The 25,608-nt window shown below is 41.2% G+C and overlaps 1 protein-coding gene across 1 annotated transcript in view; it reads left to right on the top strand.

The window, feature by feature from the left end:
* Positions 1-25,608, top strand: part of LOC136858952 (angiotensin-converting enzyme) — a 135,830-nt gene that overhangs the window by 4,874 nt on the left and 105,348 nt on the right. Inside the window, exon 2 of the mRNA XM_067138663.2 lies at positions 18,910-19,275. Coding sequence (XP_066994764.2) covers positions 18,910-19,275 — 366 coding nt within the window. The remainder of the gene's footprint in view (positions 1-18,909; positions 19,276-25,608) is intronic.

Below are 25,608 nucleotides of genomic sequence, written 5' to 3'. Positions count from 1 at the left end.
ATACAAATGAGGGCATTGCGTGAGTGAGTCCTACGCCTTCAACAGTAAGGGATTTTCTAAATGCGTCAGCAGTAGAAAACGTTAAGCCGTCTAATGGAAGTGTGTCTCCACATTAGAAAGCTAACGAGTGCAGCGAAGTAATAGCATGCCGTCCCCTTTTCAAGTAAGTTATCACAGCACAGCGATAAGTTTTCACTGTAAACTGTAATTACCACATACATTTGTACAAGAATGTAAATTCGATAATCAATACAAATATTTAACACGTAGTTGGGTAAAGAACTACTGGGACAGATACTCTGGTTTCAAAATAGAATTGCGTCAGTCATGGGGCGGGAGAGGCGTTTTGATTAGCTCTATGGTTAAGCTGATCCTAGGTTGAGACTTTCGTCTCAAAAATCATGTTACGTGAGGAAGGGCATCCGAACTTTGAGGCCGCGGCCAAAACCAAAATGAACCTAGGTGGCTCCAGCTATCCCAGAAATAACTGGGTAGGGTAAGATGAAGTAAACGAAAGTACGGGATATATTACAAGATCACTATTTTGTGAAAGAAACTATTTCAGTTGCATTAAGCATTTCACTACCTTAGTCACCTGGTCATGTAAGGGAAATATGTTTGGAAGATGTTTACTTGACAAAATTAATTCCAACTCAGCCACAGATCGCCCACCAGATATGCGATTTGCTTTGCCATCTGGTAGAATAAAGTAGAACCCGAATTTGTCACGTATGTAGCGTAAATTGCATCGAATTAAAATGCCTGCACAGGGTAGCTGAGGCCATACATATATTATTATCATTGTTTTTATTATTACTATATTTATACTCCCCAATGACAAGGTACACAATTTCATATTTGTATGTCTAGTACAAAAGATTAATAGACGGTTCTGAATAAATTTTCATTGATATGACTTATGCAAATAAATTACACGTGAATATTGATTCGAAACTGAATTCAGAAAGTGGCATTCATATAAGAGGGAAAACTTAGTATACTTTAAAAATGATTCCTACGTACTTGAACTGATCCGTTGATATCCAAAATTGCTTATTATTATTATTATTATTATTATTATTATTATTATTATTATTATTATTATTATTATTATTATTATTATTATTATTATTATTCAGTTGATAGAGAATTTGCCAAGTGGGCGACAGTCCTAAGTGCAGATGTGGTGATTGATTGATAGATAGATTGATTGATTGATTGATTGATTGATTGATTGATTGATTGATTGATTGATTGATTGATATCTGTAACTGCAGCAAAAGCATGTATGGCAGCCATTTACACAATAGCAATTATACATCTGGAATTTTATTATACCTATTCTTCACATCAATCAAACTATATTTCGGAAGTGTGTTTTATAAACATCTGACATTTTCAATGAAATGAAAATCCACAGACTGTTTCCAGTAATTCGACCGGGTTAGAAATGGAATGAATGAAGCCCGCATCTAGCGGTGAGGACAGGAAATGCGCCGGTTGCCGAAGTCTGTCGCACTCCTCTGGGACAGTGATAAATGACTGACAGATGAAATGTTAATGGAGAGTGTTGTTGGAATAAAAGATGACAGGAAAAACCGGACTACCCGGAGAGAAAACCTTTACTGCCTCGGCTTTGTCCAGCACAAATCTCACATGGAGTGACCGGCATTTGAACCACGGTATCCAGCGGTAAGAGGCCGGCGCGCTGCCGCCTGAACCACAGAGGGTTCTATCTAACATTTTCAATATTTCACATTATTCTTTATCAGATCTATCATCACTGTCTTCGCGTTTTACCTCGATTTTTTGTACCTTCTCTTGCTCACCTTGGAGTAGATGTTGTAACCAACAACATAAGGAAAGTGGTTTTAACATAATCTTTTTTTCTATTGATTAGAACTAGCTCCAGTGTAAACTCTCATGGTTGGTAAAGGTGGAACGGCACTGCTATTAGCTGTATGAGATCATTAAAAACTCTTCAAAAATATCAATAAATGCGGGCTATGTCAGCTAGCTGCAGTGAACCGTTGAGAACAGCAGTGCTGAGCACAGCGGACGGGGTGATTATTGTTTTAAGAGGAAGTACAACTGGGCAACCATCCTCTAATAAGCGGGAGAAATGGAAAGGGTCTGACACTTTGAGTAAAGGTAGGCCAATCGGCCTGAGAATGACAAGGGCGTGCAATGAAAGACTGCGTATGTTTCGCTAACTATAATACAATCAGGGTAGGAAAACAACAAGAGTTGATTAAGAGAGCTCGGACAGGATAGATGAAAGTGAGGATCCTGACACAAGTAAGCGGAAGCAATGCCAGGGCCCTGTAATTGCCTACCCACGCTCCTAAGTTAAAACCCCTCGAACTCCTTTTAGCCTCTTTTTCCGACATGCAGGGGATGTCGTGGGTGTTATTCTCACAGCGGATCTGTTCCGTGCGTTCAGTTAGAAGGAGGCATGTATACCACATTATATCTAACCATGAGCGACACTTTGAGGATCTCTTAAATGGCTCGCTTCTTGAAGGAAGATCTAAACAGACTCTCTCCAAGCTGGTGTACGCGCTTGCTTGAGAGACCTTCTTGATAGAAGATCTCAGAATGAAACTTGATCTTCCCTACACTCCCAGTTGGATAAAAGGCAATAGACTGGCAAATAAAGAAAATAAAAGATATCTGGGAAGAATTTTACACGACGGAGGCAACGATGAAGCAGACCTCGACAGGCACGAACCAGGAGCTCCGCCATTTCGTAACGTCGCTGACGGTCCATGGATATCACCACACGATATGCAGAAGCCATTCTTTCCACGAAGCGAACGACAACTGTGCGTGTATTATATGTGAACATATCTGAGAAAGGATCCATATCTTAACTTGTATAAAGCGGAAGATATCTGACGTATTTCTGCACAAAGTGACAATCAATATTGTCAAGGGACAGCAATCTACCCGATTTAGTGTATCAACCTAAATGATTGAAATTCGGAACGACTCAGAAAAAGTTTTAATTCACAAGGAGGCCTTAAAAATAATTAATCACTTTCACTGCGTCATTTTTTCCGACAACGACGAGCAAATAAAAACATCATAGGGGACACAAAACAAGAGGGCACTTCATCCATCGAGTAACAAAATATTATGTCCTACTTACACAGGGCTATGTTTCTGAGTGTCAAAACATTTATAGTTTAAATTTCGTACAATTTATGTACATTTTATATCCACTTTGGCTGAAATGAATTCTTATTACCGGTACTGTATTAAATGATAAATATGCCTGCATCATATTTTCATTGAACGATGTATTTATTAATATGGATTAAGAATCCATACATGCCTCCATTTTGATGAAAGTGACGTATATTATCCTCTTTTAATAAAGATTGATTTTATTACACATGAAAATATTAATGAACTTGACCATTTTAGGTTTGTGTTAAGATCCGTATTGACTACTACGGTAATTATTTAACAACCTTGAGGAAACAGGGTCAGTAGGGGTCCGCCTTTCAATATAAATTGACTCACACAATTAGTATATGGTGATTAATAATTTAATTAATTTCATCATTCGAAATCGCACATGTCTCGAGAAAATGATCATTCCTTTTCTTCGGCGATAATAATAAAAAGCCACTCAAAATTAGTTTTTTAGTTTGGATATTTTACAGTGAAGTCTTACGTGCTGTAATTTTAAGCATCTCCTTGGAGATTTTAAATGCGTTTTTTTTAATTCTCTTTTTTGGTCGTTCCTTCATTGCTGAGGGTCGTGAACTTCCTTGATATTCGTTGTGAGAGTTTCCTACGATGTTCTATCCTGAGCTTTGCTGCATGCTGTGACAATCGAACCAACACTCCTTTTAATTTTATGAGACCATCGTAGTGGCGCTCTCCCACGTCGCCTCCTGCCAGTTACCTGGCCGAAGAGTAGAGTATGGTTCCAGTGCATGGAACCCGCACCAGGATTACTTGATACGAGAACTGGAAAAGATCCAAAGGGGAAGGCAACATAATTTGTTCTACGTGACTTCCGACAAAAGAAAATGTCGCAAACTTTGGGCTGCCAAGATTTGGGAGTAAGCTGATCGACTTCAGTGGTATGTTCCAAGCTGTCAGCGGAGAGATGCTTGAGTGGAGTTTTTTAAGGTAGGAAAAGACATATGAAGGTAAAGTTGAAATTCAAGAAGAGGAATTGGGGAAAATATTAATTTATAGGAAGAGGGATTAGGGATTGGAATAGTTTATCAAGGGACATTTTCGACGAATTTCTTTGTAATTAGGCCTAATTAAGAAAATAATATTTAAACAAATGTTAGGGAATATTCCACCTGGGTGACAGCCCTACATGCAGATCAGTGATGATTGATTGGTCCCCAACATCCCTGCAACTCATGCACCACATACAACACTAGCTTTCACCAAATGAGCACGCAGTATCCCATACAAGACAGATGTTGCGCGCCCTTGCTGGAGGGTCTGCCTTTAGGGGCTTCATCAGGATAGCAACAGCTAATCAAATTGGTACCTATATTATTATTTTCTCGGCGGTAGTGAGACGATGCTTGTAATGTTCATAGAATGTCTGTTCAACAACAATGCTTCTCTTTGCATTAAATTTCCGCAGTTCATTCCGTCGTCATAATCTGTCTGCAAACATGAAGTTTTTTTTTTTTTTGCTAGTTGCTTTACGTCGCACCGACACAGACAGGTCATACGGCGACGATGGGATAGGAAAGGCCTATGAGTTAGAAGGAAGCGGCCGTGGCCTTAATTAAGGTACAGCTCAGAATTTGCCTGGTGTGAAAATGGGAAACCACGGAAAACCATCTTCAGGTCTGCCGACAGTGGGATTCGAACCCACTATCTCCCTGATGCAAGCTCACAGCTGCGCGCCTCTAACCACACGGCCAACTTGCCCGGTAACATGAAACTAAGAATGTCATTTTTCACGACAAGGGAGAATATATTGTTGCTTTTATAATTATGGACACGGGTCGTTACATTTAGAACGTTAATAGTAAATTTCATTAGTTATACCACATTCATTGGCTTTGAGGATTGCAATGTCGGCTCCTACAACTCCTACAACAGAAATCATACCAAAAAAAAAAAAAAACCTGGTCCATATTTTGGAATATCTATGAACTGGAATTAAATCGGCGCCAGAGGACTAACAGTGTAGTGGAAGGACTCCATTCCAAATTAGGACAAATAGTTGCAGTACATCAAGCAAATATTTGGCGCTTTCTAGGAAATCTGAAAAACATTCTGGAGGAAACGGAAAACCTATTTGCACAAATGAGGGGAGGGTATGTAAGATATAAACCACCAATAAATAAAACCTACGCAACAAACCAGCAACTTCTTGAAGAGCCAATTGAAGACATGGATGGAAGAAGGGCTTAAGTCAGGTTATGTCGTTATTCGGTAAATTGCATAAATACGTTCCTTGGAGATTCTTCTAGATACTACCTAAATGGCTTCTCGGTGGTGTCAATAGCTGGCGTGTGATATGCTATATTGAGATGCGCCGTTCTTCTAAACATTGCTCGTGCCTGACTTAAAATACACTCCAATGCTGACTTACGGCTAGCTAGCACTCATCACTCATCAGAAGCGAAATGGCTGACGGAGGAGTAGTCTCGGGAGGAGAAACATCTGATATTTCAGCAGATGACAGTGAATATATACCAAGTGAAACCTCAGATGATTCGGATACCAAATCCTTACTATCCGAATGGTCTGCCGTTCTCAGCCCAGTGCCATTTGCAACACCACAAACAAAAGGACTTAAGTTTTCAATTCAAAAGTATGTCATATTACGTTATTTTCCTGAAGGAACTGTGTCAGGAAGCCAGAGTTATAATATTATGTTTCATGACAAGATTTCATGTTGTGACCTGTCAAATGTTCTAACCTGTAAAACTTGTCTACATACTTCCAACAATGTAGATAATATTAATATTTTCACTGAAATTGTTTCTTGAAAATGAAATAAGGGCGTAACTCCAAAATAAAAACTAACAACAAACCACAAAATTTATAAATGTTTTTGATGTACATATTATGAAATAATCAAGAATGTAGTTAAGTATAATATTCCAAAATTCTGTATTTCTGAGAAAAGTGTTTGATGTTACAATTATTTAAACTCATTTATCTCAAAAGTGTGTATTTTGAGTTACGCCCTTCTTCCATCTATGTCTTCAATTTCAAATTACTGTAATGTACAGTATCCTGTCCTAATTTCGGCCTAGCTGAGAGGTAGAAGCGCGCGGTGCATCCGAATAGCGTCAAATAGCAAACTATATATCTAAATATAAAATACACCAAAGTATATAGACAACAAATACGTACATATATCTAGTGAATGAGAACTCAAGAAATCGGGTAAAATGTATTTATTAAACTAAAAATATAAATAGAAATCATACTAAACAAAGAAAGTAATCAAATAAAACAACCAGCCTCTAATTGTATCAATCAAAGAAAAATCACACGATTTTTTTTACATAAATAACATTTATCAAACAAATCGTTTAGAAACAATGCGGGAAACGAACCCGAGATATTAAGAGAGTTTTTTGTTGCATGAAATAATTTAAATTTACATATTGTGGTTGCGCTCTTTGTTAAGTCCCTAGTTCTTTGCCCGAGGGGTCGATGTCTAAACCGTTCATAATATGCGATAGTAATACCCGATCCACTAGTAATGACCAAAATTACATACATATTCTGATCACTCGGACACAAGCATATAAAGTACCTATTCAGGACTGCATTAGAATCACCCTTCTAAAATGGTCACAGACACTACTCTACGGGTCTGAACCCATGACCACAGATAAGGTCAGAACCACTCTTCCCCAAAACAGGCATCGGGCAATGTCTCCCCATTATCGAACAAATGGCAACATTACAACAAAGAAAATAACACACTGGACACAACATACAAGAACACAACACGAAATAAACAAAACCTGGAAAATGAAGCACACAAAATATATGCACTAAAGTTGATAGAGCTGTCTGGTCAAGAACCCAACATATTCGGGCACTGGACGTCACATATCTCATGTAGATGCATCATAGCAGTAGCATTAGACACGACAGGGAAATGAGCTGATTGGCAAAATAAATAACAACTAACTAGGTCTTTGTGGACAGGCCATTCACAAACATAACGGGACTATGTGTAAAAATTTCACTACCCTTCTCTGACCAGCGTACAGCTGAATCGAGGGTCACCGACTACCTGGGGAAAGAGCAAATAGTGCATCCGGGCTTGACAACATTCCCAGTGCTACAGATAAGAACACAAATCTGGTCAGCAAATATGACTCACAGCCTTACATACCTTCACATTTAACAGGCCGGTACATTATCTCATCATCATCACAGCTCTAAATATAATACCACGGCTTTCACAGCCTGCATCTCAGCCCCAGTAAATATCCACAGGCAATTCTCTAGCCTCACATATAAACAAACCTCGGTTCGACGACCGGTACATATCCATGAATTTGCCTGCCACCACACTTAAAAACCCTACTCTACTTTCGACGTCTTCCTTTGCGTCTTCTCACAGCTGAAATCCATGCATCATGCAACAAACATCCTAGCATATATACTGGCTCTAGTTTAATCCTCTCTCCCGGTTCGATACTGGTGGCGTACAGTCCACTAGATTGCTCATGAATAGTTTACCGAGACAACTCTATCTTAACTCAACATAAACAGGAATAAAATGCAAATAACAATAACTCACACCTATATCTAACCTACTGAGACATGCTAATATACCATGTTCGTAAAAAGCGATGTTTCCCGTGTTGCTAAGAGCTTGTATCAGCTTTAGCTTGATTGACTTAACTATTTCCAAGGTTGTACTACAGAGGGCAACACCCTCAGTTGTGAACACGAAGGGTCATTCTTTCCGGCGAGTCTGTAACTTTATCTCTTTGACTCGAATGTTTGTTGTGCTTATGACTGAGAAATATAAAATGGACTCCACGCAGATCTGAGTGGCTTTTCTGAGCTACAGATGGGTATTTAGTCGATTTAAACTCAGCCTATACTGCCATCCTTCTTTTTAATTTGACGGCTGATATTGCAGATATGGTGATCCTTGTATTTATACTAGTCCTATGATTATCTCGTGGTTTTCTTGTGCTTTTAATCATAGCTGATTGATATGCGTATTTCTGCTCTGCGGCGTGAATGGACCGCGTGTTTGTTGCTGTTATTGTGATAGTGAGATGTGGGTAACTGGGTCTCTGATCAATTCTATTTATTCGCACTGTATTCTAATGTATTTTGCCATCAAATGAATGTATGCCCTGCGTGTCGACGCGGAGATCCATTCATGTCGTACGGAGTGCGTAAGCTGGTGTACTTCTGCGTGACCAATGGGTCCCTGTTATCCTGCTGATGAAATATTTGCGTCGTACACGTTACTCTGACATATGTGAGACCTTTGTTTGCGACCATGAGAGTCATACTACATGAGTTTGTGACCAACTAATTGAATGGAGCTACTGCTCGCATTGCTGGCCGATACAGGCAATGTCTGAATGTTTGAGTGTGTGTTCGTGAGTGTGAGGAGTAAAAAGATGACGTATCGGTCAGTTTAATTTTTCCTTTTGATCTTGTTTCCGTACCTTGTGTTTGTTTTTCGGTACGGTATTAATTATTTTGCATTGGTCTCTGTTTTGACCGTTTGCTTGCGCACGAGACCGCCATGTTTGTTTACTTAAATTCAGGTGATGTGCATGCCTGTGATTCTCTTTGGGTTTGATTATTGTTCTTTGGTCCAGTGATGTTTTTCTCTCGGCCATCCCGATACCTGCATTCCTTTATTATATCTGCTCTGTGTTTCTTCTCCGGGATGCTTGGGGATCTTATCTTTCTATAGCTATTTAGCTATTGGTGTCGAGATGATGATGAAGTTTGATGAACGCGTATGTTAAACAATGTAATTAATCTCGTGGAAAGAACGACCAAACAAATCCGTGTGGATTGTTTTCAGATTAGCCAATTATGTAGTGAAATTATAATTGAGACGGTGGGCACGTCGTAAATTAAATATTAATTTTGGTTTTTGAGAAATGCTGTGCTCACGCATTTATTTTACTACTTTGACTGAACTAAATGAACACAAGAATGTATCCTTTTTATTTTTTCTATTGGTGGCTTCATTTTCTTTTTCTTTGAAATCTTATTATAATAATAAACCCTCATTTCAATTTTATTTGAATTTTATTGTTTGTAGTTAGCCTCATCCCTGTTGTGCTTTGATAATGAGGGACGTTTCCAGTTCAGGGCTGTGTTTTTGGCCTTCCCTAGTTGCGGTCCACGCCTCGAATCTCCCGATGTGCGTATTGTGTTAAGTCGTATATTATTGGTAAAGGAGGAGTGTGGTTCACTACTCTTCCCCTTATTTACCATCTAAGTATTTACAACACACAGCTCGGGTACTTAGATGCAAGCAGCCCTAAACGCATTTAAATTTACTGAAATGAAAATATAAATGCCACTCTGACTTACCTTTGAGAGTTGATTTACATATTTAAAATGACCTCTCCTAGTGAATCTCGCTATCACTTTACATGATTAAAGAACAAAAGGACTTAACTTGGCGGCAACCTCTTCATCAGCAATGAATCACATGCCAATATTGCATGTGGGCTCAGCCCATGACTACGAAAACACAACACATATATGAAGGTATGTGGGGCCGTATCTGGAACTGTTGAATTAAATTAGGACCATCTTCTTCTCCGCTTAGTGTGCTCGAATGCACGATCGCAACCTTAGTGTTGGCTAACAATTTGCTATAGCCGCCGCTTAGACAAAAGTTCGATCTACGCGTCACTAAATAAAGGGAACTGGGCCGGTTGCTATCTACCCTTGTCAGCGGTTATATGTTAACGAATCGCACACGTTACTCTCACACTTCGCGTACGCGCCGTATATTATTTATGTATACAGACCGTCACTAGGTCTTGTGAGCTAAATCACTACGATTTTAGTTCAAGTCTAACATAAACTCTACAAAGTTATTGTTTTATCCGCTCGCGGTCACGACAGATCACACTCGGCGTTCAAAATGCAATAGGAGGGCGCTTCCCTTGTCTACCCAGCTTACATAGTCTCACAAGGTATCAGGATTCAAAGGGAAGTACGGCCAAACAAACCCTCTTCCAGTGTTAGAGCTCGCCAGATGCTAACGATTGTTGCATGGCACAAGTAAATGGTTTTATAGCTCCTGTTACTCTATAATTGTCATTTTAACGTGTGGTGTCAGATCTGTAGAATTCAGCTTAGTGGCGGATTTTTTTTAAAATTGGCTTTTCGTCGCACTGACACAGATAGGTCTTACGACGACGATGGGATCGGAAAGGGCTAGGAGTGGGAAAGAAGTGGCCGTGGCCTTAATTGAGGTACAGTCCCAGCATTTGCCTGGTGTGAAAATGGGAAACCACGGAAAACCATCTTCAGGACTGCCTACAGTGGGGTTCGAACCCACTATCTCCCGAATACTGGATACTGGCCGCACTTAAGCGACTGCAGCTATCGAGCTCGGCGAATTAATTGATTAGAATTCAAGTGATCCCAGCCCTAGAAAAGAGAAGTTTGTCAACCTGTGATAAATGTTCTGTGCACCCCCTCGTTCAAATCTCACCCCCTCCAAAGTTTACTTTTCGCGTGGGGTCGCGGCTACGGAGTCTTCATGATCGAAATCACAGTTTGCGGCTCAGGTCCAAATAGAGGAATTCGTTCCTACCGGATACGGGGTTTTCACAGCCTATGGCATGGCCATCCAGAGTTCATTTATTCCCCGCGACTATATTGATCACTTGAATAAAATTATGCCACAGTGTTGTAAATGATAAATTGAAGCGTATATGATATGGTCAGTACGAACAATACATACAAAACCATGAAATTAAAAATTATCTCAGAGGTGTCTCTTACCACTTGATATTACATACAAAATCCACACGTTGAAGAAATTGCAGGTGGGCAATGAATAAATAATAGTTATGTTGCATTTGTACATGAATTCTCAGTACAAGCTGAATAAGTTGAAGGTGGACAATGAATAATAGTTATGTTGAATTTGTACATGAATACTCAGTACCAATAAACAGGATTAAAACCGGCCCCGTGGTATAGGGGTAGCGTGCCAGCCTCTTACCCAGAGGTCCAGGGCTCGTTTCCCGGCCAGGCCAGGGATTTTTACCTAGATGTGAGGGCTGGTTCGAGGTCCACTCAGCCTACGTGATTACAATTGAGGAGCTATCTGACAGTGAGATAGCGGCCTCGTCTAGAAAGCCAGGAACAAATGCTGGGAGTATTCGTCGTGCCTCGTAACCTGCAGGCCTTCGGGCTGAGCAGCGGTCACTTATTCGGCCAAGACCCTTCGGAGCTGTTGCCCCATGGGGTTTGGTTTAAAAAAGGATTAATACATTCATCTTCCCAATTTACTTTATTTCGAAATCTCTTACTTGCATGATATGGACTAAAAATCACTACAGCCAGATTTTTAATGGACGAAATTAGTCTGGACGAATGTTATTAGGTGTCCAAAAATGAATTTGGACAAATGTGATGTAGTGACTAAATTACTAATAATAATGTTAATGGCTTTAAGTCCCACTAACAATTTTTGCGGTTTTCGGAGACGCCGAAGTGGCGTAATTTAGTCCCGTAGGAGTTCTTTTACGTGCAGTAAATTTACCGACACGAGGCTGACATTTATGATCACATTCAATTACCACCGGACTGAGCCAGGATCGAGCCTGCCAAGTTGGGGTCAAAAGGCCAGCGCCTCAATCGTCTGAGCAACTCAGCCCGGCACTAAATTACTAACGGACTAAAATAGTAAGGACGAAAATGTCCATAACCTCAATGTCACCACTGTGTATAACTTGTTATTAACCTCCGGTGCGATCCTTTTGTGACAGAACACTGTGAACTCTGTTGCCACTTCACCAACCCTGCACTATATTTCTACCTCCTTAGTCCCGTTTCTTGATACGGGATCGTGGATAAGGTAGGATGAATTTGTATGGCACGTTTTCACGAAAACTTTCCTCATCTTACACGAGTTATTTCTGGGTTTGCTGGAGCCACCCAGCTCGTTTTTGTTTTGGCCGGGCGTTTAAGGCCGAATACCCTTCCTGACGACAAGTGACTTTTGAGAAGAAAATATGAAAGCAGGATCGATCCCGATTCGAACTTCAGTCTTCCAGATTAGCAAAACAGCAGTTAAGCCTAAGTCATCCTACGGTAATTCTGTGATGTATATCATCATCGCATCCGTCGGCTTTCTTTACTAGAATTTTAAAATGTATGCAATATTATAATTACTGTAATGAGTAGCGGTGCCATTTAAAAACAGATAACGATTTCCAGTGTATTAAGATATATTGTAAGACCTTTTTAAAGAATAACGTAGGGAAATATTGTTCATTCTCTGAGTTATTTAGATAGATATCCACTCACAGAGTTCTTTGTCTCCCCGAAAACCATTCATCCTAGGCTGTAATAATAATTTAAAATTATTTGGTTTCGCTGTCACTGGAATCCTGCAGTTCTTCTTCTTCTTATTTATCTGTTTACCCTCCAGGGTCGGTTTCTCCCTCGGACTCGGCGAGGGATCCCACCTCTACCGCCTCAAGGGCAGTGTCCTGGAGCTTCAGACAGTGGATCGGGGATACAGCTGGGGAGGAAGCGGCCGTGGCCTTAAGTTAGGTACCATCTCGGCATTTGCCTGGAGGAGAAGAGGGAAACCACGGAAAATCACTTCCAGGATGGCTGAGGTTGGAATCGAACCCACCTCTACTCAGTTGACCTCCCGAGGCTGAGTGGACCCCGTTCCAATCCTCGTACCACTTTTCAAATTTCATGGCAGAGCCGGGAATCGAACCCGGGCCTCCAGGGGTGGAAGCTAATCACACTAACCACTACACCACAGAGGCGGACATCCTGCAGTTTCACTGAGCCAAAATCACTGGAAGCCGACTCTTCTTGGCCTTACACATGAATTCCCATCTTTTCCCCTCCCTGTACCAGGCGTTGTGATCCATTTGGCCTTTCCTCCTTTAATCGAAGTTTCTAGGCATTCATTATACGGAGAAGAAGTGAAAATTTGCACTGAACCTTTCTTCTGTTTCTCAGGTGGAGGGTGTATGTCAAACGGAGAAACAATTTACGAAACTGTAGACGGTCCTGAAAACAGAAGAAAATTTCAATTGTTTATAGGAATTTTGGTTTAAAACGGAGAGTCTTAAATGAGAGTCAATATAGCTGAGTTCTAAAATTTACTAACCTGCTACCAATTTACTTAACAATGTTGCTAGTTGCTTTACGTCGCACCGACACAGATAGGTCTTATGACGACAATGGCATAGGAAAGGCCTGGAAGTGGGAAGGAAGCGGTCGTCGCCTTAATTAAGGTAAAGCCCCAGCATTTGCCTGGAGTGATAATGGAAAACCACGGAAAACCATCTTCAGGGCTGCCGACAGTGGCATTCGAACCCACTATCTCCCGGATGCAAGCTCACAGCCGCGCGCCCCTAACCGCACGGCCAACTCGCCCGGTTTAATTACAATAATAATAATAATAATAATAATAATAATAATAATAATAATAATAATAATAATAATAATAATAATAATAATTAGTAGTAGTAGTAGCAATTTCTGAAATGGGCGTTCTGTCTTCGTTGGAGACGATTCCATGTTGTTTGTAGACCTACTGTATGCGCAGAAAGTGTGTGAATCCGAGTTTGAAGCTGAATGTCTGGAGAACCGCCCGGTCCATGCAGAATAAACGTCAAAGTTAAACTACATTTATTTAAGTCCGGATCCATGGCTAAATGGTTAGTATGCTGGCCTTTGGTCACAGGGGTCCCGGGTTCGTTTCCCGGCAGGGTCGGGAATTTTAACCATCCTTGGTTAATTTCGCTGGCACGGGGGCTGGGTGTATGGGTTGTCTTTATCATCATTTCATCCTCATCACGACGCGCAGGTCGCCTACGGGTATCAAATAGAAAGACCTGCACCTGGCGAGCCGAACATGTCCTCGGACACTCCCGGCACTAAAAGCCATACGCCATTTCTTCTTCTTCTTGTTTCGTATAGGCCAGCTAAGGACCACGACATTCAACTGTTGTATTTTGGAATGGGCTTTGATGTTTACCCAGTAGTTGCGCATCCTCAGGCTGTGTTGCTCCTTCCTCTTCTTTGTCCAAAGGGCGCCAGTCTTCTTTGTTGGTAGTCTGTCCTGGAACTTCTTATGTTTAAGCATCTTCCTGAGTGCTGTCCGATCCTTTAAGATTCCTTCTGTTATTCCCAGTTCCTGTAGATCTTTATCCACTTCCATCAACTATGGTGACTTGGTCTTCCTATTTTGCCAGTAGCTGAGAATCCGGTTGGTCAACCTGGAAGGATGCATCCTGTAGACGTGCCCATAGAATGCTAGGCGTCTCTTCCTTGCTACATTCGTTATTCTTTCACAGTACTTGTAGAGCTCTTGGTTAGGCCGTCTTTTATAACTGACCCCTTCCTTGACTGGCCGTTTCATTTTACATTTATTTAATATTAATCAAGTGGAAATATGAATTTCTTCAGACTGAATTATGGTAATCATTTTGGACCGAGAACCGAAAGAAAGGCGTTTTTAGAAATCGTTTACGGGTACTATAGTTCACTTTTCCTCAACAGTTGACTGGTCATATACACTTAAGAAAATGGAAATTGCAACACCATGAAGGCATTGGTCGTTTGTGTTGATTTTCAAGGTATGGAACGATGCCATGTAGGTATGTAAACGATCAAAGTTTCAGACCCATTGGATTGTTGCTACAGGTCTCCCCACGTGATTGGTCGCGGAGGAATCAACTCCAGTATACGGACTCTGGTGTAGCGTAGTTGACTTAGAGTCTGTGTAGTGAAGTGTTCCCCGTCAAACATGCCTCGACGACAGAGAAGAGCACGCTATCAACAACTGTCACTGTTTGAGAGGGCTCGGATAATTGGGCTGTGTGAGGCTGGATTTTCGCTAAGGACTGTCGCTGCCCGTGTTGGCCGACAGGCATCTACAGTACAACGTGTATGGCAGCAGTGGTCAATTGAAGGTACCCACACTCGTAGACCTGGCACAGGCCCAGCGCGACGGACAACTGTGAGAGAGGATCGCCGCATCATTCGGATGGCCCGGATGGAACCCCATGCAACAGCAGCGCAAATTCGAGCAGGTGTGGCATCCCACGTTACACAACAAACAGTTGGTAATTGCCTGCGAGCAGCTGGCTTACGAGCCCGTGTCCCTGCAGAAGGTGTTCCATTGACCCCACAACAGCGACGTGTAAGGCTGGCCTGGTGTCGAAAAAGATCGACGTGGATCGACGCATGGCGTGGGATCATCTTTAGTGATGAATCGCGCTTCTGTCTTGCCCGCAGTGATCGTCGGAATCGTGTGCGCCGACGTACCGGGGAGAGAGGCTGCCCAGATCTCATTTTCGAGAAGCACAGAGGGCCAACACCAAGCATTATGGTCTGGGGAGCTATTGGCTTTAATGTGAAATCACAATTAGTGCTTGTTGAGGGCACTATGACTGCTCGACAGTACATTGATAGGGTATTCAATCCAGTGGTTGTCCCTATGATGGTGAACATTGCTAATGGGATGTTTCAGCAGGACAATGCCCGGGTTCACACTGCACGCATCTTGAGAGAAGCTCTCCACGACATCACAACCTTAGAATGGCCCGCCAGATCTCCGGACCTCAGTCCTATTGAGCATGTGTGGGAAATGATGGGTCGACAACTGGCCAAGCGTCCTCAGCCACCCACAACTCTGGAACAACTGACCCGTGCAGTGCAGCAAGCATGGGCCACGATTCCTCAGGAAGCGATCCAAGGCCTTATTGACTCCATGTCTCGACGAATTCATCAATGTATTGCAGCTCGTGGTGGGCACATACTTTATTGATTGTTGTCCAAACTTGCGGTCAGAGGGACCTAAAAGTGTAATCATCGAAGCACAACTGAACACTCGTCCTGCATGTTTAATTGCACCAATGTAGCACCATTCCTTCTGGGTGTTGCAATTTCCATTTTCTTCAGTGTACTTAGTTAAGGAAAACACGTTGAAGATTGGACTCTCAGCGTAGCTGGCAAAAAGTGTAGCTATGTTGGTGTGTAGGTCACCCGACGAGTAATAGAACTGACTCGAGTTTGAACCCCTCAGGATTGCTATTTCCGATTCTCACTAGCAGTGAGCTAGTAAAAGATACACTTGATACACTTAGTACTATTTTTTTATAAAACATATAAAAGCAGATCACGCACCTCACTACATTACTTGATACAGGGCGAGTTGGCCGTGCGGTTAGAGGCGCGCGGCTGTGAGCTTGCATCCGGGAGATAGTGGGTTCGAATCCGACTGTCGGCAGCCCTGAAGATGGTTTTCCGTGGTTTCCCATTTTCACACCAGGCAAATACTGGGGCTGTACCGTAATTAAGGCCACGGCCGCTTCCTTCCCATTCCTAGCCCTTTCCTATCCCATCGTCGCCATAAGACCTATCTGTGTCGGTGCGACGTAAAGCCACTAGCAAAAGAAAGCAATACTTGATTATACAGAAAAAGGATTCTTGTTAGTTTTTATTCAAGATTTATAGCAGAAATGTCTTCAATGTCATCGTAAAAACACGTTGATTCGATGTTTCCTACTATATCTTGAACTAAATCATTATGACGTAGAAAAGGCAACATTTCGAAGCGAAACGAATTGGATGATCTAAATTTTTAGATAAGGTAGCTAACGAGTGCGAGATGGCTGTTTTGTTTCGAGCATTTTTCACTTCCATGCTCTATGTATAAGCTATTCATCATAAATATATCACCAGAAATTAATTTATATACATTTATTAGTCCGGACGAATTTGGTTGAAATACCAGTTCTTTCAAATGTTAGTTTATTAAACATTATTACAAGGCATATGCACGCAATATACTTTGAAGAATGTCCAACTGAGTGCCTGTTCAGCTCCTTGGCTGAATGGAAAACATTGCGGCTTTCAGGTCAGTTCGGTTGGATGGAGGATTTTAGCCACATCTAGTTAATTTCTCTGGTTCGGGGACTAGTTGCTTGTGTTTGTATTAATGTAAAGACAGAATATACCACATTACCAACCATCTCAAAAAAATCACACAACAGCGATGTCAAAAAGGGCACCCGGCTATAAAAATTTGGCCAATTCCACGTGTTTTGACACATTTTGCATCCACGACCCCACCAAGGTCTGACAAAAGTGGCATAATAATATTAATAATAATAATAATAAAAGAAGAAGACCAATTGGGTGCTTGTGACTCAAGATATTCTGCATCTTATGATCAGAGTATAATTTTAATCATCGCTGAATATAAAGGTATTACTTCTTATTCCACTGAATAAGTAACATTTGCTAAGAGATTTCAATGCACGCTTTTCGGCAAAACACGAAACTTTTCACAGTGCGGTAAATATGTACACCTATCTATCTATCTATCTATCTATCTATCTATCTATCTATCTATCTATCTATCTATCTATCTATCTATCTATCTATCTATCTGTCTATCTATCTATCTATCTATCTATCTATCTATCTATCTATCTATCTATCTATCTATCTATCTATCTATCTATCTATCGCTGAATATAAAGGTTGTGATTTCCATACAATATGACTCATCACAGAATATCTATTAGTTGTGTGATTAATGACATTCAAACATAGGCTTAGAACTTTTTCCTTTTCACAGCAGAATGTATCTTTACGAATCAAGAAGTTCGGTTGAAGATATCCAGGATATCAGGTTAAAGGAAATGACAAATAGGTGACGAATATAAAAATGTAATTACATAATATTACTTTACTTCTTTGTAAGAAAGAAAGAAAGAAAGAAAGAAGAAAGAAAGAAAGAAAGAAAGAAAGAAAGAAAGAAAGAAAGAGAAATACAAATATTCAAACAATTTCAAAAATTACCAAAGAAGTCTATAGACTGGTGCATATACGTATAATTGCATTATATTGCGAACAGCTGATATTACTTCTTATTCCACTGAATGAGTAACATTTGCTAAGAGATTTCAATGCACGCTTTTCGGCAAAACACGAACCTTTTCACAGTGCGGTAAATATGTACACACACCTATCTATCTATCTATCTATCTATCTATCTATCTATCTATCTATCTATCTATCTATCTATCTATCTATCTATCTATCTATCTATAAATTAATTAATTTGCAAACTATAATCAGACTGACACATTTTGGAGACCTCATTCCTTGAATACTAGGTACTCTCACTTTCTAGGTCTGGGTTCCTATATATCATAAAAGGTTCTCGTTAACAACACTTCCTTTGAGTGTCTTAAGACATACATTGTAAATGTTCCGTTGTCAAGGTCCTTCCCAGGGCACCTCCCTCTCCTTCCCAACACGTGAAGTACCGCACAGCGATAATGTAACAGTGGCTTCAGTCAGTCGGGACTTACGGTAGCGCGCGCGAAGGTTTAGTTCGGGTCTCGCAGGTAGTTTAACGCGTAATCGTCTAGTGTTGTTCAAAGAAGACATAGATTGACGTAATTGCAGTATATTGCGCACAACTGATATTACTTCGTATTCCGCAGAATAAGTAACATTTGCCAAGAGATTTCAATGCACGTTTTTGGGTAGAACACGAACTTTTTCACAGTGCAGTAAATAAAATATCGTTTAATAGCTATCGGATGTATTTAATAATAAACTGTGCTTGGTTCCCAGATATTCGAGTTTCTATTGTTGGAAGCTTACTATACAGTAAATATTGAACAAATTATGGATAATTTTGACTGTTTGTTTAAGGAAGGAGTAATCATGAAGTTATGGACACTGATTGTTATCATGGTAAGCTTAGCCATAGCTCAAGAGTACCAAGAACCACAGTATACATACCAACAGGGGAGGTACCCCGAGCAAGGGTATCCTTATCCTCCCAACGTTCCTAACGCTCCCAACGCTCCAGAGAACACGTTGTACCAGACACTACTACCAAACAGCCCTCAAGGTCCTGGAGGACGGCGAGAACAGGATATTCCTCGCTTCTCTCAGCGGGACATAGGAGCTCTTCTCAATCAAATCGATATCCTTTCCTCGGAACAATGCAACCGGAACGTGGAGGCTCAGTGGCTATACGAAACGAACATCAGCCCCGACACCCAGCTAAATGCCGTAAGTATATTTTGTTGTAATACAATATATAGACTACATCTTAGTACAGGTAAGAGTCATATTTTTTTTAAGTTAATTGATAATGGGTAATATTATATGTATTTGTTCTAAGACATGCATTGCACACACATGCCGTTGTTAGTGTAATGACTGAATTGCTCTCTCTCTCCCTTTTACCGTTCCCTCAGTTCTGAAAATAACGATCTCCGAGCAGGCAATAGTACACCTCTTGTGGTCCTCGATCAGAAGTACTGCACCAAAGAGGCTAAACCCAATTACATTCTTGCTGGACCAGTGAGTGTGAACTCACCCACGATCTCTCTTTCTGGGAACATTTCCGACTATGATACATATTTTAAGCTCTCTTTCTCTCGTAGTGTAGAGTGCCCAAAGAATGTTAAAGCTTTTCGTTCGCACATTGACGATAATCTGATTTTAAGACTGAACTGTTTAACAATTGAGTCATTAGTGTGAAATGTTTTCCAAGGTATTCGTAAGAATTTTTGCCAGCGCCACATTTCAAAAATTTCGATTCCCTACAGGTTCACAAATTCTAATGTAGAGATAATTTTAAGCAGTTTCAAGCAGTTATTGAATTGAAAATATAATTGTAATTATTTAAAATGTATTGAAAGTTTCTATAAACAGTGCTGCAGGAAATTTTTCAGACCGAAGCAGCCCTTCGTAAGCGAAGTGTCAAGGATGTGAACTTGTTAGCCGAGTGACGTCGGTTTTATATGTTGTATTTATATGGTCAAATGTTGCACAAAATACTGGGCTGGAGCTTTTTTTTTATTTTTACAACTTTTCTTACATCGCACCGACTCAGATAGATCTTATGGTGACGATAGGACAGGAAAAAGCTAGCATTTGCTCGGTGTGAAAATGGGAAAGTACGGAAAATCATCTTTAGGGCTGCTGACAGTAGAGTTCGAGCTCACTATCTCCCAAATTCAAGCTGACTGCTACGCGACCCAAAGCACGCAACCACTCGTTGGGTGACTGGAGGTAATAATTTTGAAAACTACTACTACTACTACTACTACTACTACTACTACTACTACTGTATAGACATTGATTCAAACTTGGCATTCTTCGTAAAAGGGAACTGACACAACAATAAAAACTAAGTCGCGGAACTTTCTTGGTATAATACGACCAATTTATCAGAAACTGAGGTATTGAAAGAAAACTGAGATATTGAGAATATAACATTCCATCTTGTGGTCTTTTATTCATAGTGAAATATATTTTAATCCCAACGTAGATCTAAGATGATTTGTCATAACCTGAAAGAAGTTTTCCAAGTCAATAGTTAATGAGGAGAATAGAAGTATAGTTTAAAATATCACATGCTGCGATATATAAAAAGGTTAAAGCATCAAAAAGAACGGCTTGGGCCGTCACCCTATGAGCACCATATCAGAACCACGGGGAAAGTGCTACTATCAGCCCAAGACACTGAGGGGTGTCCAGCGGTAGTGAGCGTGTTCCAGATTACCTCCTTTCTATCAAGTCTGAAAGAAATGCGGACAGACACTTTGCGAAACAAGAAAAAATGGTTGTACAAAATTACTCAAATAAAATGCTTTAATAAAGAAAATGAATTTCGAGAATCAAATTTTCTCTGTTCGCTTTCTTTTTTGGTAGTGTTTTAACGGCACACTAACTCAGACAGATTTTTGGTGATGCTGGGAGAAGAAAGGGTTAGGATTGGGAAGGAAACGACTTTGAGGTGAAAATGGCAAGTCGTGGAAAATCATCTTCATGACTACTGAAAGCGGGCTTCGAACCGACCGTCTCCCGAATGCAAGCTAATAGCTGCACGGCCCTAAGCCGAGTAGCCAGTTCACTCGATTTTCTGTGTTTCTTCCTGCATTCCATTCGTAGGAAAATTTTCATTAAGTGGTTCCTCTTCTATGCGTTCATCGTCCGAGCTGGACCGTTTTATGTTTGTTGTTGTTGTTGTTTTTTTCACTTTACGTACAAATTGCATACGTTTTCAGCATCCATCATCAAGACGACTACTCGATTCGAGGTAATCCGTCGCCTCAGACAGCTAACATCGACTAAATATATTCCAAACGTCGGCAACCTTCTGCAAAATGTTCGTAAAATAACGACATGGCCCATTCCGGATGAAGAGCTAATAATAGTTTAAAAGCCCGTGAAGACAACTTGCATGGGAGGCTACCTAACCTGGATGGGAAAGCATGCTTGATTAACCTCGAAGAGCATAGGATCGTTCATCCGAAAACATAGAATCGATTCTACGACTTCAAGAGAAGAATTTGCCGATCCTGGAGTCTTTCGGTATTAAAAAAAAAAAAAAAAAAAAACTGAGTACCAGGGTGATGCAATGACGGCCAGAACATAAGCTAATCTCTTACTCCCGGTTCTTACCACAGTTTTGTAGTAAACACAAGGAACATAGATACTGGCTGTCGGAAAACCTGTATTCGTATCTGCTACGTAATAGTGTGCATAACTTTAATGACTTCAGTTAATTACTGGGTTAAATATTGAAGGACATTGAATAATGTATTATTACGGTATTTTCATAAACTATGGGAGACTGCAGTAAACAGCGTAAGGTATCGAAGCGGGGATTTCTAATTAGTGCAGCTTCTTAATCTTTTGATTGTGTGGCCTTAACCACTCGTCGTTGCAGTTGGGCCATAGGCATGTTCAGTGGAGCAATAGCCGCCCCACTCAAGGGTTTCAGAAAAGTTTCGTCTACTAATATATCCGTAAAAACATTTCATCTTTTGAAAAATATTTTAAAGGTAGAAAAAGATTAAACTGGAGGGAAAGTTATTGTAACACAATTTGGGCGGAATGCGGATGTATTATTTGTTCCAAATAGAGAATGCAAATGGGGTTTGATTTTTTACTGAAAAGAATTAAAATAGCAACTTTTTTTTTACAATCTGCTTTACATCGCACCGATACGGATAGGTCTTATGGCGACTATGGGATAGGGAAAGGCTAGAAGTGGGAAGAAAGCGGCCATGAGGTACAGCTTCATCATTTAGCTTGGTGTAAACATGGGAAACCACGGAAAACCATCTTCAGGGCTTCCGACAGTGAGGTTCGAATCCACTATCTCCCGAATGCAAAGTGATAAGCTGCAGGACCCAAACCGCACAGTCACGTTCTCGATGGATATATGTTTCAACTTTAATTCAGATATTTTGCTGTCTATCTCTTCTAGATGTTGTTCATTGATCTCAATGTGGAAACTATTATCAGATCAGTATTTTTGTTTCCGATTAAGAACCACAATGTCCAAGTACCAAGTGGATACTAACATGGCACACTTACTGCTAGTGTTTGGTATTCAGTTTACTGGGGAGGTGCAAAGGATCTCTTGTGGCAGACATTTAAGGAGTTCTTTCATCCTGTAATGAACTTCTGTGCTCAAACATTTTGGTATAATACTGTATCCATATCAATTCATCAGAATGAATTGCCAGAAGATTGTATTGGTAGGTTGTTGTTATCGTCGGTATGTAAGCTTGTAGTTTTACATGACAATTGATAATGTGATTATATCTACGGGATATCCAGTTGTAAGTGGAATTACAACGATAGGGCTGTGACTTTCATTTCATAAAATTCCATATACATTGGCTGGGATTCGAGCTGCGGCCGCCTTAGTGGGAAGCTGTTATGCCACTGCTGTTACTCAATGTGTTAATTCTTTCTATATAGGGCTTAGGTCATCTTAATGGTCCCGTCATCTATCGATTTTGTGCCTGTATATGCTGTTTATAAAAGCCCGCCTCTGTGGTGTAGTGGTTAGTGTGATTAGCTGCCACCCCCAGAGGCCCGGGTTCGATTCCCGGCTCTGCCACGAAGTTTGAAAAGTGGTACGAAGGCTGGTACGGGGTCCACTCAGCCTCGAGAGGAAAACTGAGTAGAGGGGTGAGGTGTTCGATTCCCACCTCAGCCATCCTCGAAGTGGTTTTGCGTGGTTTCCAACTTCTCCAGGCAAATGCGGGGATCGTACCTAACTTAATGCCATAGCCACATCTTTCCCTTTCAATCTTCCCATCCCCAACCAAGACCACTGTTCATCATAGCAGGTGAAGCCGCCTGGGCGAGGTAATGGTCCTCCATCCCAGTTGTATCTCCGCAACCCAAAGTCTCCACTTCAGGACACTGCTCTTTAGGCGGTAGAGGTGGGATCCCTTGCCGAGTCCGAGGGAAAACCAACCCTGGACGGTAAACCGATTGAGAAAGAAAGAAAGAAGGAAAAAGAAAGAAAGAAATATTAATATGAAAAGAAAACAGTCCATTCGATATATCAGATGGCCAGTAGATATTGTGATAGGGATCTCAGGATTTCTTTCATCCTGTAATGGACTTTTGTGTTCAAACATTTTAGCTTAATGCTCTATAATTTATCCATACCAAATTATCAGAATGAATCACCAGAAGATTTTATTTTTAGGTTTGTTGTTCTTGTTGTTGTTGTCGTCGGTAGGTAGGCCTAAGCTTGTAGTTTTGCGTAGCTATTGATAATGTGAGTGGCATTTTATGTATGATTTGTGCGAGTGTCATAAAGTCGATGAGTTACGCAGCTGCTTATAACGCAAAGCTCCTCACTTGACCACGAGACTGAGTAAACCCCGTTCCAGTATTGGAATGCTTGGACGAGTCAGGAATAGAAGCCATAGCCTCTGAGGGAGAGGCAGACACGTTACCATATATACCACGGGGCTGACCACCAGTGTGAATACTCATTACAAACTGGTGTTGAAATTAGGAAGGAAAAGGCCGTAATTTGGGTCCTTCTCTGGTGTCTGTTAAGTCTTCAGCCCGAAAGCTGGTTGGATCTTCAAATAGCACCACCAAAGGTTACAAGAAAACCAGACTACAGCAGAGTCTTCCATTTCGCCGAGGATCTCAAAACCTTGGTACAAGTTACGCCGGCTGGTAGGGATCACCAAGATACCATCACAGTGCTGAGGTTCCTCTAAGCGTGGTACTGTCTAGACCCAGCTCAACGACAGAGCGTCTCTCCTGTATAATAGCTATGACGAAGGGCTGAGCCTACGTGGCACCATAATGAGGCCTACAAGGCAGGGTGAGGGATAAAGTGCCTAGCCATTGTTTTCCTCACTGGGCCAGAAAGGGTTCTAGTCGCATGATCAGCCCAGTGAGTAGTGCCTTTCATAACATCCAGAGCTCCGAATGTCATACTCAATACCACCCATACCTCAGCAGATTCCGTACTGTCACGGCTATAAATGAGACCGAGACTTCGGGGGAAGCTGTCAGGTTTTACATTAGGCTCTTTCCCTTTTCTGCCTATGTGGTTTTCCCTGACCCTTAATACCACATCTTAACACCACCTTACCAACACAAACTCTCGCCGCGGTAGCGAGTCTAACTCGGAAACCGGCGGATACTCCTTGTATCATTTCCCACTCTTCCCTCCTTTCTTCTTAGAAATTAATAGTATGTCGGAAGCAATGTAGATGGAGCTGATAGCCACGTGGAGGGAGCGGCCTTCGGCACCTCCCAACCCCCCTCCGAAAAAGGGGGAAGCTGCATTTTGTTTTGGTCTGCACCAAGAGGCATAAGGAAAGATACTGCAACCATCAAGAGATAGCAATAGACTGACCACTCTGAGTGTCAATTCGAATTTTAATGATAAACTACGATAAATAACAACTGGGATGGCCAAGAGTGTGCCCCTTCTCTGTTCAGACTTTTCCTACGTTTATGACAGCCGAGACGTTAAATATTCAAGGAGCTACGTTGTGATGACCAATCCTAAACGGCACACATGCGCGGCTCAAGTCCTATGCAAACGTGATAAACCAGTTCTAGGATGGTTAAGAGTGCGTCACTACTCTCTTCAGACTATTCCTAAATGTTTGCCATAACCGACACTTCAAATAACAAGCAGCTACATAATGATGACCAGTCCTGAACGACACACATTGTCGGCTCATGAACTCTACGCGACGTGATAAGGTACTGTTACCTAGATACCGCACTTCCGGCCTTTACTACTGAAAGACTTTCGCCTTCTGTGGTCACATTGTCTAAATCATCCATATGACTATGTTGACAGATAAGCGATAAATAATTTACAGTCCGGCTCCTTGGCTAAATGATTAGCGTGCTGGCCTTTGGTCATAGGGGACCCGGGTTCGATTCCCGGCAGCTGTCGGGAAAACCATCATTGGTTAATTTCTCTGGCACGGGGCTGGGTGTATGTGTTGTCTTCATCATCATTGCATCCTCATCACGACGCACAGGTCGCCTACGGGCGTCAAATAGAAAGACCTGCACTTGGCGAGCTAAACATGTCCTCGG

Source organism: Anabrus simplex, chromosome 1 (assembly GCF_040414725.1).
Source record: "Anabrus simplex isolate iqAnaSimp1 chromosome 1, ASM4041472v1, whole genome shotgun sequence".
Lineage (NCBI taxonomy): Eukaryota > Metazoa > Arthropoda > Insecta > Orthoptera > Tettigoniidae > Anabrus > Anabrus simplex.
This window is presented reverse-complemented; position numbering and strand designations above follow the sequence as displayed.